This window comes from Aquarana catesbeiana, linkage group LG06 (assembly GCF_042186555.1).
Source record: "Aquarana catesbeiana isolate 2022-GZ linkage group LG06, ASM4218655v1, whole genome shotgun sequence".
Taxonomy (NCBI): domain Eukaryota; kingdom Metazoa; phylum Chordata; class Amphibia; order Anura; family Ranidae; genus Aquarana; species Aquarana catesbeiana.
Window position 1 is genome coordinate 243146189 of NC_133329.1, and position 19151 is coordinate 243165339.

The 19151-nt window shown below is 40.4% G+C and overlaps 1 protein-coding gene across 2 annotated transcripts in view; it reads right to left on the reverse strand.

Moving 5' to 3' along the window:
- The window catches only part of DNAH7 (dynein axonemal heavy chain 7), a 607644-nt gene that overhangs the window by 189900 nt on the left and 398593 nt on the right, over positions 1-19151 (reverse strand). For both annotated transcript variants that reach the window (XM_073633106.1, XM_073633105.1), the window contains exons 46-47: positions 16036-16199; positions 6473-6627 (exon numbers count right to left, since the gene is read on the reverse strand). In XM_073633106.1, the coding sequence (XP_073489207.1) occupies positions 6473-6627; positions 16036-16199 (319 nt within the window). The remainder of the gene's footprint in view (positions 1-6472; positions 6628-16035; positions 16200-19151) is intronic.

The window sequence follows — 19151 nt, forward strand, 5'->3', positions numbered from 1 at the left end:
GATGCAAGTTTTCATCTAGAACTGCCGAACTTTAGACACTTAAAGTTGGATACTTCAGGTTTTTTAGTTTCTGGGATCAAGTTGCATACATGACGATTCTTGGTTGTTTTTTTAGTTTAGTAGTTTCTGGTATAACAGCAGGGGGGTTTACCGACCAGCTACATGTTTTCTACACTAATGTTACACTAATCTTAATTATGCATTGCATGTCTTTATATGAGTTTTCTCAGTCTATTTTCTGGCCACTAGCTGATCCTCCTTGGTTCTCATGCACTTTAAATTTTTCCAATGGATAGCAGGCTGAGTATCTTGGAACGTGAGGGGTCTAAACAACAAATTTAGGAGGGTGGCAGTGTTCCAGTACCTCAAACAGGTCAAGCCACATATCATCCTCCTGCAAGAGACTCATTTGAGACTCATTTGGAGGAAAGTAGAGTTCTATCCCTACACAGACCTTGGATTCAAAAGGCATTTCATTCCACATATTCCACATATGCTAGGGGGGTCTCCATACTGGTCAGCAAGTCAGTTCCGTGTATAGTACACCAGGTGTTTTTTTTTGGATCCGAGGGGGGGTCAATATGTGGCTGTGATACTGGACATTTTTTCTCATTGAATTTTGCTGATAAACATATACTTACCCCCTCCTTTCCAAATACAATTGCTGTATGACTTGTTAGTTACACTGGCACCTTATGTCCATCTCCGCATGCTACTCATGGCAGATTTTAATGTTATTTTGGACCCTGCATTAAACTCCTCCAATGCCAATAGGCCAGCCTCGGTAGACCTCTGCTCCTGGGTATCCATGTCAGTTCTGACTGAACTATGGCATTGGAAGCACCCTAATGTCACGTCCTATTCTCATTTATCTTCATCGCATAAATCCTCGGCAAGAATTTATTTAACATTTGGCAACGCTCCCTTGCTACGGTATCTACTTGATTCTGAATATTTAGCGAGGGGGGAACCTCGGATCATAATCCACTCTGTCACCTTGACTCTTCCATTGGGGGGGAGGAGGGGAGGCTGTAAATTATCGCCAGGGTGGCTGTAGGAAGATCAGGTAGTCGCCCAAGTACAATCCTCCATGGAGGCATACTGGTTGGTACAGGAGGCATTTAAGGCGGTGACAAGAGGACAGTGTATCTCTGCCATAAAGGCAGCCAGGAAGGAACATAACCAGGAGGATGAGCTTCTTCTGGCCAGAGAAAGAGAAAGTGTGAGAATTCACGCCGACTCCCCATCAGAGGCTAACTATGTGTCCCTGCTGGAGACGCGGCTCTCTGTGTCACTACATTTTACGAACCTTGCACATACTGAGTCTAGGCAGAGGGGAAAGTCTATCTTTGTTGAAGGAGATAAGAATGGCAAGCTATTAGCCAACTTGGTGGCAGACCAAAAAGCTCCTGTTAGCATACCAGTTATAAAAAACGCGGGTGGGGTACTGGTTACAGAGCCGGACGATATTTTGAATGAATTTGTACACTACTTCTCTTCATTATATTCCCCTATTCCCTCATATGATTCCCAAGACTTGGATGAGTTACTACAAGGCCTTTCCCTTCCTAGACTGTCAAATTCTGATATTGCTCTCTTAGATGATAGCATTTCAATATTGGAAATTGAAGCGGCCATCCTAGCCAGAAGGCTCCGGGTCCAGATGGATTTCTGGCAGACTTCTACAAAGTATACATGAAACAGTTAGCCCCTAGACTGAACATGCTTTTCGCTCATTGTTTGGAACATGGGGCCCTCTCGGCTTCTATGATGGAGGCCTATATGGCAATATTTACATAAGGTGTTGGAGAGTGTGGGTTTTGGCCCTGGATTCCGCTGGTGGATCACATTGTTATATAGTGACCTTCTGGCAGCAATTCGGCTGGGATTATCCCTCTCTGATTTTTTTGCAATGGGTAGAGGCACTAGGCAATGTTGCCCTCTCTCCCCGTTTCCTTTTGCTCTAATGATGGAGCCCATAGCAAGAGCTCTTAGGCAGTCCACAGAGGTAGGAGCAATTAGGGTGGGAAATATTTAAGAATGTCTTGCATTATACACTGATGACTTGCTCCTCTTACTCAGGGATCCGGGACCTTCTCTCCAAGCGGCCCTATTACTACTCAACACATTTGACTCCTGTACGGGCTTATGGGTGAATTGGAGCAAGTCATCCATACTACCGCTGCGTCCTGAAGCGAAAAATTTGACTAATGATAGCCTTCCACTGCATTGGGTCTCCTCCATCACTTATTTGGATGTTAAAATCTCTGCCAACATTCAGGATTACATGCCCCTAAACCTTCACCGACTGGTAGCACAACTTAATCAGAGAACCCAGGTATGGAAGTGGTTGTCCTTATTATTACTGGGTCAGCCTCCTCAAGATGAAGATTTTGCCAGTATTTCTATACTTTTTGTGTCATTCCCCTCTGTGGATTCCTAGAGCATATTTTCAAAAACTAAACAGTATCATTGGGTCCTTTCTGTGGTCCCCCCAGTCGCCTCGTATAGGCATCAAAGTATTGCAGGAACTCTGGGGACAAGGTGGGTTGGCACTCCTGGACTGGCACAAGTACTACCTAGCGGGTCAGATGGTTTTTGCTAGGCGTTGGCTGTTGACGGAGGATGGGGACTCTGCCACAGTCCTGGAAGCTGCGCAGTTGGGGTCATATGAGAGTTTATGACTAGCCTTGTACAGGGGCCCAAAATCCAGCTTACCTCTGACTGAGTCTATGAAAGTGACTATAAAGGCTCCTAGCTGTGTGGGAGTTACACCCTCTGCCCCATGTGGATGAACCCAAACTTCCCTAATTTTTGCTCCCTACAGGACCTCATGATTTTGGCCATTAGGGGTGTTAAGGTGTTGGGAGATATCACCAGGGAGGGTGACCTTATTACTTTTGACCAATTAAAGGCAAGACATGACTTACCCAACTCATACTTCTTTCGCTATCTGCAGCTGCGCCACACATTTCAGGCGCAGTTCTGTAGTCAGAAGGTAGAATATCTCCCTTCAGCTCTTGAGGGCCTTTTGTCCGATTTGGTTAAACCACTATCAACAATGTACAAATCTTTATTTAAGAAAACACCTCCAGGGGTATCCAGATGCTGCGAAAAGTGGGAGAGGGAACTCACAGATATCCAGGGGGAAGATTGGGACGATATGTGGGATCATCCCTTCAAGCACTTGGTGTCTGCCAGGTATCACCTGATCCAGTTTAAATTCCTACACAAAATGTATTATACATCTGCCAGGGTGTCCCACATCTACCCCTCATCTAGTAGTGAATGTTGAAGATGTTCATTCTCCCCAGCCAATGCGGAACATATCTTTTGGAGCTGTCCGCAGATACAGAGTTTCTGGTCTGGGATCAACTACTGTATCTCTGAGGTCCTTAGTGTCCCTATGACACCTAGGGTTTGCCTTCTAGGTTTGGTAGAGGAGGTGGTTCCTTCTTTCGCACATCGCACCTTACTAAATATAGGGTTATTCTATGGTAGGAAAACTATTTTGCTAAAATGGAAAAAATCAGGTGCTCCTACACTGTCATATTGGAAGGTGTCTGGTGAACTCTGTGATCCATCTTTACAGAGCAACGTACAGGTCAAGGGGTTGTGAAAAAAAATTTCATAAAGTATGGCAGTCATGGTTGGATTCTTCCTCCACTGTGGGTTAAACACATGTGTGGTTAGGTGCTACAGTCCCTACTGTTGAATGACAGAGTAGATAATAATGGGATGATACAGTGATTGACTGAACAGTGCAAGAATTCTGACACAGGAGTGAAAGGAAGAGTTGTCCAAGAGCCAAGACTACTTGTGGAGAGCTTCAGAAAGACCTGGAATTAGCAGGTACAATTATTTCAAAGAAAACAATAAGTAATGCTCTCAACCGCCATAGCCTGTATGCACGCTCACTATGCAAGGCTCAATGCTAGATTTTTGGCTGGGGACATGTTGCAGAAGACAATATGAACTCGGGAAAATGTTACATGAGGCTAGTAGAGAACAATGCTATTACCCTAATCAATGTTCTCACTACAAACTGCTGCCGGCCGCGGCCTCTGTGCCGGATGACGTTACACGTCACGTCAAACTCCGTCCAATGAATTATGTCACACAATGGCATCATTGTGGAATGAAATGCATTGAATGGCGTTTGACGTGACGTGCAATGTCATCACACATATCGACAGTGGCTGGAGGATCAGAACTTGCTTTTATTATGATTTATTCTTGATGGTACTGTATATTATCATGTGGGTGCACCTTTTTCATTTTAATAAAAAGGAAATTCATATTTTACTACTCTAGGAGGCATCGCTTCCCTTCTGGTCTCTGCTGTGAGTCTGCCTTTCACACATAGGAGGAAGAAGCTAAAGTTTACCTTGATTGCTTGGGATTGATCCCACAAGCGCATATGACCTTTCATTCTTTGAGGGCCATAGTGACCCTGTAAGCAGTATACAGTATCTCACAAAAGTGAATACATCCCTCACATTTTTGTAAATATTTCATTATATCATTTCATGTGACAACACTGAAGAAATTACACTTTGCTACAACGTAAAGTAGTGAGTGTACAGCTTGTATAACATTGGAAATTTGCTGTCACCTCAAAATAGCTCAACACACAGCCATTAATGTCTAAAGCGCTGGCAACAAAAGTGAGTACACCCCTAAGTCAAAATGTCCAAATTGGGCCCAAAGTGTCAATATTTTGTGTGGCCATCATTATTTTCCAGAACTGCCTTAACCATCTTGGGCATGGAGTTCACCAGAGCATCACAGGTTGCCACTGGAGCCCTCTTCCACTCCTCCATGATGACATCACAGAGCTGGTGGATGTTAGAGACCTTGTGCTCCTCCACCTTTCGTTTGAGGATGCCCCACAGATGCTCAATAGGGTTTTGGTCTGGAGACATGCTTGACCAGTCCATCACCTTTACCCCCAGCTTCTTTAGCAAGGCAGTGGTCATCTTGGAGGTGTGTTTGGGGTCGTTATGTTGGAATCCTGCCCTGAGACAACACAACAGAGGAAGACGGCAACAGAAGAACAGCGGCTTTTTACATTTTTTTAGTGGGTAACCAGTGGCGAGGAAGATTAAGACGGCGGCGGGAGAGAAGGCATCGGGGAAGACGGTGGCAGGTGGAGAAGATGGCAGTGGGAGAGAAGGCACTGGGAGAGACTGCAGAAGGCGGTGGCGGGAAGAAGACAGCACCAGGAGAAGACAGAGCTATTAATAAAGGAATTGTCAAAAACCGCCTCTTGTTTTTTTTTTACATTTCACTACCTTTTTGGTGAATGGGTAGGGGTAGTATGTACCCGATACCCATTCACATGGTGGGGAGGCCTGGGATCTGGGGACCCCCACATTCCGATAAGCCCCCTGCCACAGACCCCGACAACCACCAGCCAGGGTTGTCGGGAAGAGGCCACCCCCCCATGTTGAGGGCATGCGGCCTGGTATAGTTCAGAAGGGGGGGGGCGCTCCCTTGTCCTCTCCGTTTCCTGACCCGCCAGACTGCATGCTTGGATAAGGGTCTGGTACGGATTTCAGGGGGGACCCCATTCCAATTTTTTTTATTTTGGCATAGGGAGAGGTCCCCGCCGAATCCATACTAGACCCAAAGGGCCTGATATGGACCTGAGGGGGGACCCCACGTGATTTTTTTGCGTTTTTTTTTTTTTTTGGCCAGCAAGTTTTTTTTTTTACATTCAGTCAGGGTTCCCTGCTGACAGCTGATGACTCATCGGTTGTAAAGGACGCGGCCCCCTCCTTAGCAACCAGTTTTATATATATATATATAGTATTTGAAGTTCAGTTCAGTCACTTTTTTGTTTTGTAAAAAAAATGGATGTCAGTGTATAAGAAAACGGATGTAAAAATTGACATCTGTATCCGTTTTTTAACAGTTTTTTTACAAAAAAACTGAATGTCCCTGTGAAACCAGCCAAAGGTTCATGAGCATGTGAAATAAAATGTGTAATAGTCTTGCTTAGAAACTGCTTCTAGTAGATAGTTTTGTTCTGAAAACAAAATTGGACCACATGCTATAAGGATCCCTTGGAATCAACTACAGTTTGTAAGGAAAGCTTTTTTTTCCTTTGTCGAATTGGATGGACATATGTCTATCTATCCATCTCTCTACACACAGGTCATGTTTTTCATTGTGTAAGCTATGGCTTTTTAAGCAAACAGCTGCATCAAGGGAAATCATTTAATGAATACATAAATATGCAGTTCTTCACAGAACAATTAAAAGGAACTAATTAAGGGAACTTTCCACAAATGAAATTTTGAACATGCGGATTTCACCACCTGCCGTTCACACAGCAATTACAGTTTTAATGTGATTAATGAGAAGTACAAAATGAAAAGGAAAAAAGTACAGCTCACTTTTAGAGTAACTGTAGTTTTAACAAATTTAACAATTTAATGTCCATGTCATGGCTTACAAATATACTCACCCGGTGTACCAAACTGAATGCAGTTTTCCAGTGTTCTGACAAAGTCAGGGTCACTAAGCTTAATGATATGTAAACTGTTGGCTTTTTCCATATTTTTCACCCATTTATTTGCTTGACCCTGTGGATCAATCATCAAAGGCCATCGCCTGGCGTTCCTGTAATGCATTCATAGAAATACTTAGCACTAATTATTTATACATTACATAAGCATTCATTCTTCAGTGTGGCTTATTGAATGTAATCACTTTCTTATCTCATCAAAGCAAGCATGAATAATTCAAATGAAGATAACACTGATAAGTAAACTTTTGCTTTTGTATTAAAGATAAGGTGAATGTTATCAAGTCACTATTTCAAATGAACTTTATAAAAGTGAAAATTAAATTGTAATTGCTTTTGTTTGAAAGGAAATTGTTTGTAAACTACACTAGGAACTGAGTAAATGTAACTCATGAAATATAATAACTCCAACCACGCTCTGTATTAATGATAAAACTGTAGACTAATTGGCCACAAATTTGCAAAGAAACCTATGGTATGTAAACAGATATTCTTTTTTTTTAAAAAGGGATACAAATCGACACAATGAGGTTGATTTACTAAAGCTGCAGGGTGCAAAATCTGGTGCAACTGGTCATGGTAGCCAATATGCTTCTAACTTCAGCTTGTTCAAATAAAGGATAAGTTCACATTTTGGAACATGTTCTACCCGTATTTAGGTAAAATGTAAAATGTTCCAGCAGCTGCAGCCATTCACCTCCCCCCCCCTCCTTCCCCAGTGACAGCGGGCGGGCATCTTCCCCGGGCGCACATTGTTAGTCTTTGAAACTAATGTGGCCATGTGGGGCTCTGCCCACCAACTACGTCATTCATTCATAGTCCTCTGTAAATGGGAAACTACAAGTCTCAACAGCCTTTGCAGCTGTCAGCTTGTAGGTCTCAATGAACTACCATGGCATTGCTGAGCACTCAGGTAGTTCATTGATTTTTCCTGTCAGTGAGTAACTGTCTGCTCGTACGAGGTAAAGAGATACATTGAGAGAGCAAAAAAAAAACTGCGCAATTGTACTAAAATAAACATAAAAAAACAGCCACAAATTCTACGGAAAGATATAGTACAGTCCCAAGTCAGAAATTCATTAACAGAGTTGTGCTAAAATTAATAATAAATAAGACACCAAGCTGTACTGTATATAATGGCTGTACAGTATATAATGCGGGGACTCAGGGCACTGCCTGTGCCCCAGACAACGTCATCTTATGTCAAAACGCGTAGAGCGGAGCGACGTGCTGACGTAACCGTGCTTCTCGAACGGGTAGCTGCGATTAGCCGGCTGGCTTGTTTTGTTCCTAATGCGATTACATGTTCTTCATGATGTAAGTGTTTCAAGCCTCTAATAAAGCTTTTAAGGAATTTTATAGTATGGCAAGCCTTTTACCTGGATGGTGATTCTACATGCCCTAAGAGGTTCCTGGAACGTCCAAAGGCCCTGGCTGGGTTTAGAGCCACAAGCACTACTGACCTTCCATGATAGAAGGTCCGTGCTATCTGGTAAGCTAGCATTTTGCCTATGGTGGAGGTGATTGTCACGGGAACACTTAACCACTTGCTGACCAGCTGCCGTCATTATACTGCGGCAGGTCGGCACGATCCCGTGAACCGTCGTAGCTATACGTCAGTCCCTTTAAGCAGGATAGCAGGCGCATGCGCGCCCACTGCACAGCCGGGTTACCGATGCTCATGACCGGCCACGAGGGATCGCGGGCACGAGAGGCAGAACAGGGACGTGTGTGTTTAAACACACACATCCCAGTTCTGTGAGGAGAGGAGAGAGAAATTGTGAGTTCCTACAAGCTGGGAAGCACGATCTCTCATCTCCTCTAGTCAGTCCCATCCCCCACAGTTAAAACACACACAAATAGGGAACACAGTTAACCCCTTGATCGCCCCCTAGTGTTAACCCCTTCCCTGCCAGAGACATTTATACAGTAATCAGTGCATTTGTATAGCACTGATTGCTGTATAAATTGTCAATGGACCCAAAAATGTGTCAAAAGTGTCCGATGTGTCCACCATAATGTCGCAGTCTTGATAAAAATCTCAGATCGCCGCCATTACTAGTAAAAAAAATAACAATAATAAAAATGCTATAAACCTGTCCCCTATTTTGTAGACGCTATAACTTTTGTAGACGCTATAACTTTTGTGCAAACCAATTAATATATGTTTTTTGTGATTTTTATTACCAAAAATATGTAGAAGAATGCATATCGGCCTAAACTGAGAAAAAAAATAGTTTAAAAAACTGGGGCTATTTATTACAGCAAAAAGTACAAAATTTATTGTGTTTTGTATTACAAAATATTGTGTTTTTTTTAAATTGTCGCTATTTTTTTGTTTATAGCGCAAAAAATAAAAACCGCAGAGATGATCAAATACCACCCAAATAAAGCTTTATTTGTGGGAAAAAAAAAGAATGTCAATTTTGTTTGACAGCAAATTGTCAGTTAAATCGACGCAGTGCCGTATCGCAAAAAATGGCCTGGTCATTGAGCAGCCATTTCTTCCGGGCCTGAAGTGGTTAATTAAAGGTGTCAGATGGGGCGGATGCTATCACAGAACCTTTTTTTACCACATTGGGACTTTATAGATACATTGACAGGTCAGCAGAAGTCTTGCATGGTATCAGCGATCTGCTGATCACTGATGCAATGCTTTTCAGGCTCCCAAAGCAAAAAAATGGTAAATGCACATTTTTTAACTGCAAAAAAAGTGCATTTATTATTTTTGGTTAAAAAGGTGAACTTATCCTTTAAGCTTTGATAAATAACCTGAAAGATGATTGGTTTCTTTGCAGAGCTGCACCAGATTTTGCACTCTCCAGTTTCAGTAAATCAACCCCAATGTTAGCCAATGTTAGTGAACAAAATTAGAAATGTTAAATCATTACATTCAGAACAACTCCTTCTAATAACCTATGGTTGAAGTTCTATTAGATCATGATATCTTGCAAGCTTGATATAACTCTTACAGAGTTGTGCTTTGCAATACAGCTAAAATACTCAAAGATTTCTGGACCAGATGCCTTTTCAACTTTACTAATAAAAACAGGATTCGCATAATCAGCCCATGTCCTGTGAATGTGTTCAGCTCCCTTATTCTGATGAATAACTTGTTTATTCTTCCCTTACCTCCCAAACTGTGGTCGCTTTCCTCCGGTCTGCCTTTTGTCTTATTAGCATATTTGCATACAAAACACATAGAGAAAAAACACAGAGTGCCAAGGCGCAGGATTATTAAAAAGTATAAACTATTTATTCCCAAAAAATATCATCACTTACATTTGAAACAGGATAATGCAGCTTGCACGCAGAGGGAACTGCTCAGACAGATAGACAAAATGACAGGAAAATACACAGCCAGCAACAGTAGAGCCAACCCACCAAACCAACAGCAAGTGGCAAGACCTGACAAAGAGGGCAGGGCCCCCGAAATGTGTTGTGCCTGCTGTTTACGTGGAGGACAGCCATGGATGTCGCAGCTTGCTGTTGGTTTGCCAGGTCCGGCTGTACTGTTGCTATGTATTCTCCTGTCAGCAGTTGCCCGTCATTTCATCCATCTGTCTTACCAGTTACCTCTGCGTGCAAACTGTACTATTCTGTTTCAAGTGGGGATATATTTTTGGAATAAATAGTTCATACTTTTTAATAATCCTGTATTCTGACATAGTATTCTTCCTCAATCTGCTACTATGGATCACTCTGGCCTGTGTGCCTAGAAGCTGAGGATTTCTATTCATTCCATCTCCAGCATATTTGATTACCCATCTATTTCACTTCCTATTACTATCTTCACCAATGGACCCTTCCTAGGACTGACTTTATGGAGTCTAATATCGCAAGCCATTTAGTATTTAATTACTATTATTAATTGGTGTCTGTGAATTACCTTTGCCCTCTTACCTGCCACTTAATAAAATTTGATCACAAACAATGACTGAGTGCTGGGATATGCTTGTTGTTGTAAAGCATATAAGACACATGACTGACTCCTAGTGCTACTTTGGAGGGGATTGCAAGAGACTAATATCAAGTCAAATCCAGATACTCATACTAGCCTAATTTAAAGACATAAATATATTATTTGTATATTTTTTCATTTTTAAAGGTTGCAAAGTCAATGAATGAAGACCCATTCTTATAGGAATCATTTAAAATAGTACATTGTGAAAATACAGTATATCCAAATTTTCTGAAATATATAACCTAGTCTGAGTAAGCTATTGAAAAAATATTTTTATTTGGAAGCTTACTGATTAAAGACAAGCTGCCAAACTTTACAGGAACCAATCCAGAAGATTATAAACCTGATTTAGAGATCAATATCAGCGACAAGAATAACAATGGTACAAGAAGTGTTGCTTAGTGCAAGTGCTGTAAACTTGTTCGGCTGTAATGTGTTGCTTCTTAAAATAGAAAAGTGCAGTGTTGCTTTTTGGATCTGTCAGCTCTCTTCAAAACCCCTGGCATTCAAATAACACCTTATACACAAGCAAGCAAAATTTGAAATGCAATTTTTACTGTACAATCATGCAACCAAACACAGACACAGTCCATCATTTAAAAAAAAGCTCCTGACAATTGTAGAATAAAAAAAAAAGTTGCTTGTTATTTAAATGTAGAATTTGGCAACAACACAGACACCTGCAGAGTTTTCAGAGCTGCTGTGTCAAAAATATATTTTGCTTCATACTTGGAATAGAATTCTAGCCAACTCTTTCTTCTACTTTTGGATACCCAGTGTAAGGGGCTAAAAAGATTTTCTTCCTACTCAGTAGACGTGTGCGATTTGGTTCCTTCACTTTGAATTTTCAGGCGAAAATTTCGGAGATTCAGATGTTCCTTTTTCCAAATTGACATAGTAACTAATCTACATGAATCCGAAAAAGGTATAGCAAAGTTTTTGGATTTATTACACTAGGTCACATGCCCTCAACATGGGCAGGGTCATAGGCGTGTGCAAGGGGTGTGCTGGATGTGCCAGGGCACACCCTAATCACCCTGTGCTCCAGGGCCAATGATAAGGCAGTACAGCCTGCAATCCTGTACCGGCCCATGTTCTATTAGTTCAAAAGGGGGACCCAGGCACCTTCCAAGCAGTAGGACCGGCTGTATTGCCTTATTGCAGATATCGATCCTCTTGTTCCTCCCACTGCAGCACTGCTGGCTTCTCCACCTCAACCTCTGGCTGAGCTGTAGGGGGTCAATTCTAGCCTCTGCACCTCCATCCTGTCCTCCTTTTTCAGTCTTAAATGTAAGACATCAGGGATCCGTTTAGAACCCTGATATTTCACCAAAGCCCCTCAAAAGGGCAGCTAAAAAATGTAAAAAAAAATGTAAAAAACAAAATCTAAAATTATTAAATTTTAAATAAAAAATAAAAATAAATAAATAAAAAAGGATTGGTTCACATGTGCAAAGAAGCCTATGTTGCTCTGTGTTTGAGCTTTGGGGTGCACACCCTAATGCAATAGGCTGTGCACACCTATGGACGGGGTGCTTTGGGCAGGGGGCCCCCCCAAAAGTACCTTGCCCCCCCATGTTTATGAGGACAAGACCATCCTCCCCACAACCCCGGCCCAGTCTGCGGGCATGGGGCTTATCAGAATCTGGAAGCCCCCTTTGACATCCAGGACCCGCCAACCCCCCCCACATGTGAATGAGTATGGGGTAAAAAACACAGAAACAGCTTTTAAAAAGTCCTTTTTTTGAAAATATAAGTAAATGTCCCCCGAAGCAGACCCCCCCACACTGTTTTTTTTTTTTATTTTTAAATTAATTAATTAATTAATTTCATTAATCACATAATGAATTAATCCTAACATGAAACATTTTCCAGTATACCACTTAGCCTGTGGAGCACATTTCAGTTGTGTGCATGAAAACAGCTTTTATTCACAGTTTCAGCTTTTTGTACGGGTACGGAGTGTCCAACAAATTTGGAAAAAGCAAAATTGAGAGCAGTAATCCCTGAAAAGTCAGCAAAAGCAGCTACCTAATTCAAGGGTTTAGAGCAGTGGTTTTCAACCCCTGTCCTCAGGACCAACTAACAGGCCAGGTTTGCAAGATAACTATAATACATCACAGGTGATATAATTTGCTGCTCAGTGATTGCAGTATTCTAGTCTGCATCTCCCCAAGGTAATACTTAAAATCTGGCCTGTTAGTGGGTCCTGAGGACAGGAGTTGAGAACCACTGGTTTAGAGCTATAAGGGGAAGTTTAAGCATCGATAACTGTGAGGAGGTAACATCCCAGCAACCCTGCTGGATGAATTAACAGCCCTCTATTTGCCTGACTAGGTGGAATAGAGGTCCTGAATACCTGCGACTCAAATGTTGAGAGGTCTATTTACAAGATACTACTGCAGTAGCAGATAAAGATTCCATCCCAGGATTTCCTTACCTGAGGTAGAAAAGTGTCAATGTCAGTATTAAAATTGGCCTGGCCTTAAATGGTAAGCAAAGAAAATGTTTCTTGCATGTTCTTGGCATTCGAGGAACACAGTCACAGAAACCTACACACCTGAACAGGCTTGATGCCCTTGCAAGACACACATTTAGAGGTTTGCAAGAGACCATTACAGTCAAATCACAGGGCTGTAGCCATTTGTTCTACAAGCGCCAAAACACAAGGGTGTCTCATTGAAATAGGGCCATCTTCTTTAAGAGACTTAATCCACACCGACATAGATTCACAAATCTGAGTCACCACCAATAAGGAATAGACAGTTACACCAGATAACTTAAACTGAGACTTAAGTAGGGAATCCAAATGATAGTTGAAATCCTAAGCCCCTAAATTATGGGTAGAAATCCAGAAACACCTAAAGTAAGACCATCAGCGATATGATGGTATGTCTGTTTTCATTCTTTGTACAGGAAAGCTCTACATATCCTGTGAAGAGCTTTGCAGCCATAATAGCTAAAAAAAAGTGCCTGGAACAACAGGCTGATCCTCTAATTGCGGGGTACAATAAAATGCATCAAGGTATCAAGGACTCCTTGTAAAACTAAGTCAAATGAAACTTGCTGTAACACAGGCTCTTCATAAGAAGGATGTGAAGACTCTGAATTTGAATCAGATACGGTAATAGGGACCTCATGCACACTTAGAGGTGAAGGTTTGGTAAAGCCAGAATCTAAATCTGGTGTGGATGGCGCAGGAGTGTGCTTGGAGTCTTTGTGAAAGTATTTCTTTATTAACTGTGCACAAAGCAATAAAAAATCCAAAATGCATCCAAATCCATCCAATATGCTTGTGAGCATATAGAAAGTTTCAGCCACATGCCGAAAAGCTATATAACACTCTAATGGGACAACCCTATGTTAATAGGGATCCCAGGATCTATGCTGACGGTATGGGTCCCTTCTGCCACAAAATCACCTCTATCATCAATAAAGGAGTATATACCGAGGTCACCCACTTCAGCAGGACTGTCCTGTATGTCTATTAAAAGAAACGTTGCACTGTGTAGTGCACAAACAACTTGGCCCCAGAAAAAGGCAAGGCTTCTTCTAACTTATAAACCCGAGCAGCTGATGCTAAAAAGGGTTGCGATGATCAAGTCACTGAAGCAAATCCGGAAAATAATATCCCATCCTCTTGAAGGTGGCAGTATAACTCACATGTCAAAAATGTTACTAATTTACTAAATTCTTGGGTGTCTCAATGGATGATAAAGGAAAAATATATTGTTGGTTCTCATAACAGGTTTTCTTTAAAAACAATTTAGAATCATAATGGTCACTGATATTTGCCTATTATTGCATTTCAGAAGAGTAAAGTTATAATGAATATCATTAAAATGCCAGAAAAATCTTGATTTTCCACTAGCTTATTTTCATCATATACATCATAAATTATTATCAGCTTGTCATTAGCATTAGAAGGGGTCCATAACAGGTTCCTGCTACTTTTATATTGTAAAATTATTGAATCGCGCTATTGAAAACAAATGTGCATACAAGTGATAATCAAATCACCTTTAAAATAAATCCAAAATAAGTGTGTGAACAAAAAAAATCATATATCATGTAAATTGACGTATATAGATAATCAATACACTATCATCAAAAATGCATTCTTCATGTGCAACAATGAAAAAAATTAATAAGTGTGAGTCCAAATGTGAAAAGTAGAACACCCGAGTGTTAAATTATATTGAAGTGAAGGTCCTGCTGGATTGGGACAAGGTGCTTGGATCCACCACCACATATATAGTGACTGGCCGCTTACCAGAGACCCGTGACCCCCCGTTACAGAGGGTCTGGGTGAGCGGTTAGATCCATTCACTCCAGACCATCGAAAAACCGAGGTTGGACACTGGGATGGAACATCAGGGACCTTGGTATGGATGGATGGATCCGCAGGGAGTCAGGCTCTCAGCAAAGTAATGTGACCTCTATATCCGGGGATTCCTGTGAGGAGTCAGTCAGATTCGCGCTCTTTACTCGGCTCCACCCCTTTCTCCCGACATGCCTCGCGCTCCTCCTCTTCCCGCAGTTGCTATAATGAAGCTTAGAGTGGGCCCTGCTACTTTTATGCCAAGGTCATATGGAGATATTATTTTTTACATAATTTCTAACAATAATCCTAATTTATTGTTTTATTTTATTGTCAAAAAGGAAATATTTTGTAACATTTTTAGCTATGTATTTAACCTAAAAAGTATAGAAAATATAAACCTCAGTTGGATAACATTTAGTTTGACAAAGCACTCTACATACCTCTACATACATAAAGTACATATATAAAGTATATATTGTCATGTTTTTGAACAACATACCTCATGGTACCCAATTCCAGGTTACCCCTACACTTGCTTCAGCAGCATCTGAACTTCCTGATGATGACAACAGCAAAGCATGCTTGCGCAATATGTATCAGCTTCTAGTGGTTCTGTTTAGATCTACCTCTAGCATGGGTCTCACCAGCCTTAGAGGGGTGATCAGATATGAAGGCACAATCTATCTGCTCTCAGGCATCTAGTGACAGTTCATGTTTGGTGAGTGGAGCAGGGTGGGGGGAACTGGATTACAGAAACCACTGGTACTTGCTTATGATGGTAAAAACAACAACAGTCATTTATCATTTGGCTGGCAATGTCTGGAGAAGCCTCATGTCCATTGAAATCAATACCCGAAACTACTGGTTTGAGAGATTGGTATTTCATATCTATTAGTGCTGTTTGTGTCTGTACCGATGTAGCTTTGCAGTCAGGGATAACTTATGCAGGAAACAATTAAACAGTCTTGTCAGTTCACACATTGTTAATACTTGTACAATGCACATGTATTTCCAGCAGTAAATCACACATTTATTTATATCAGTTGAATGGTGCCATTGTCACAACCAAATGCATAACCAAAGATAACAAAAATACCCGATTACCATAAACAATGCACCTAGACACTGAAAATGTCAGAGAATATTATTCACAGTTATGAACTCTAAACTGTGTATTTCTACAACACTTTACAAGATCATAACCACATTACTTACGAAATAATAATCCCATTATCAATAGAGAAGCTGTCTGAAGGTAAGCCAGCAATATTCCACTCTCTGATTTTCACAGGTTCCCCCAAACTGCTGGTGAGAGAAAAGTCCTCTGAACAGGGTAAATTATTTTGCTTGCAAAGTAATGTCCATTCTTTTACTTGCATCTGGAAAACAAAATGCCAAGTTGAGTAGCTTAAAAAACTAACTTGAAATAAACTTTACATGTATGGGACATACACTACATAGACAATCATTGCTTACACTGCCATAATGGATTGTTTAAAGAGGGACTGCAGTCCGCTCACATAATTTGTAATAAAAACATGTTTGCCAATCTGAAGATTCCCTCCAACCACTTTGCATATTATTTTATATATACTGTGATTCTGTACTTGCCAAATATGCTGCAGAAATCTCCCTCCTGTTGCCTGTTCACTACCTGGATTTACACCTCCAGCTCTGCAGCTCTCATTGGCCCTCTTTTGACTCATCACCCCTCCCTTCTTGGCAAACTCTCAGGAGAGTGAGAGAGAGCTGTGCATGATGTCATAAGCCTAGGCTAATGACCAGACAAGAAACAGGAAGTGGGCTGTATAAGGTATTTATTGGCAGAAAAAAAATGTTTTACTATCCAAAGTTAAAACAAGGGCAGAAGATTTAATAGATGGAAAGTTGAAAAAATGACTGAAGTTCCTCTTTAAAGACAAATTAGATCTGGTCTACAAAAATAAAATTTGAGAACCTTCACTAAAAAATGTGTGAATTTTCACTTTAATTATTCAATCGTGTGGAAATGGTATTTCTGTTAATTTTGAATATCCAATCATGTGCATATGCTTTTCACACAATTTTGAGTGATTCTCCACTCATTTAGTAAACTTGCCTTATTGCCCACAAGAAAAAAATAAAGATTAGACATGCAGTAGTTCATTATAATAAAGCAATATGATCGCACTGAGCCATTGACAAGATCAATTTAATAATAAATAATGTTATGGGAACAGCAAATCTGAACAAGCAGATGCAGTGATTTTGCAGCACAGTACTGCGAGCTCCTAACTCTCAACCCAGAAGAAGGAATGGATGAACTTTCAGTGGTATTAAAGCTGTAAGTAAACATTTATTATATTGCAGTTTACCAATTTGTAGATGTAATGGCTGCATTAGTTTTCTTTTTCAGACTTTCTTTCTTCTATTTTCATCTGGACAGTAAGTATGTTGTTTTTCAAAAGAACAAGCTCTTTTCCAGATGTATAAGTTACAGGGATCAGACAAACTATTACACACTGACAGGAGTACTTGCAATGATCCGCTTTTATTTAGTTATGCAAAACCTTTATCCCAAAAGGAAAAAAACTGTTTGCTGTAGCTGCTTATATACTGTTAGCCAGAGTTCAAGTTCAATTTCTTAGTGCTTTTAAATCTGCTAGTCCATCTAACACTGCTCTCCCCCAGACTGACAATGATGCTGTCCAAAGGTGCCCCTGTGTTCTATCATCCAGAGCGGAGGACCTCTAATACAGGAGGAGTATTACTGGCCAGATCACCAGATTAAAACAGAGGGAAAAAAAGCCTAAAAAAGAAAACTAATGCAGCCACTACACCTAAAGTTTGGCAAACTGCAATATTTTACATTTTTGGTTTTAGATTTAATACTGGTTTAAGGTTCAGACGGAACACATGTACTGTATATTAGAAGTCAATGGTTGTTAAGGACACTGGTGGATGTAGGCACTGTCCTTAACAACCAGTGATAGAGTTTTGGGGGAGGGGCGAGGCTTCACAACGTTTTCTTTTTGTGTGGGGCCCCCCTTAAAATTCATACCAAACCCAAAGGGCCTAGTATGAATTAGGGGGAGCCCGTGCCATTCTTTTTGTAGGGGTCGCCAATTAACATCTTTATGAGACCCTCATCTAGGATAAGAATCTGGTATAGTAGAATGAAATCCCTAGCTGTTTTCTTTACAAACAGGATGAAGCAGCTGGGAGCTGTCATTTTGCTGTCATTTTAAAACAATCTTTTTTCTGGGAGTATTGCTGTAGTATATTGTATACATCACACACCTCGTAGGCAGGTTCAGAGCATCCCCCAGGTATGTAATTCAAAGGAATTTTGCATTTTTTTGTTTCACTTTAAGCATTTGTAAAACTGCTGATTACTTGGCAATGGCATAGAACGGAATAATAAAAAGTACTTTTACATTGTTTCATTCTGTTCCACAACACTATAATTTAGCTTCATGCTTGACAGTTTCACTTTACATGAGGAGCTAATTATAAAAGTTAAGCATTCACAGAATTGTTCACTTAAATTACCTTTGTAAATCCTGATTGAAGCATAGATATACACAAACAACAAAATCTGGTTATCATTATGTTTGAAAACTGCACAATATTATCAGCATGCACTAATAAATGGCAAAAGTGCCAGTTAAAGATATACTGATATCAGCATTTATTGAGCAGTCACATGCATCAAGTTTGCAGGTTCACCACCAGCAATAAGGAACAACCAATAATGTAAGTCATAATACATTTCTTAAAAATAAGGGAAATCAAAAACATAAAAAAAATAAGTTTGGACTTTAGATACATTTTAAGTATTATTTAGGGAATTGCATCTGCTCGAAGGAATATGATTAAAGATGAAAAATTACACAATAAATTATCTGCCGGCAGATAATTCTGCTAATTTTAAAATACTAGCTCTGTAACACGCGATGATCTAATAACACTAATTCTGTTGCAGGAGGCAAATTCTGAAGAGGAATCAACAGAATTGTAATTTATATATTCGTGATCCAAATAAGATAACACTGTAATCACCACAACTATAGACATCATGTAATTAAGGCACCGACTGGGATGAATTAATCAAAACTTTAATTATCAACCCCCTGATTATTCTTTTTCTTCTCCGTGGTTGATTAATTACAAATGACTTCCCTTACAGAATTCCTGTGTTGTAAAGCTAATTCTTTCTTTTGTAGACATAGTCCTAAATAACAGTGAAGTGAATGCATTTTTTTCTGTAATGTTACAGAATCACTTGAAGATGATAAATAATGCAACAATTAACAGTAAAACATACATTCACAATATTTGAGTATTTGGTG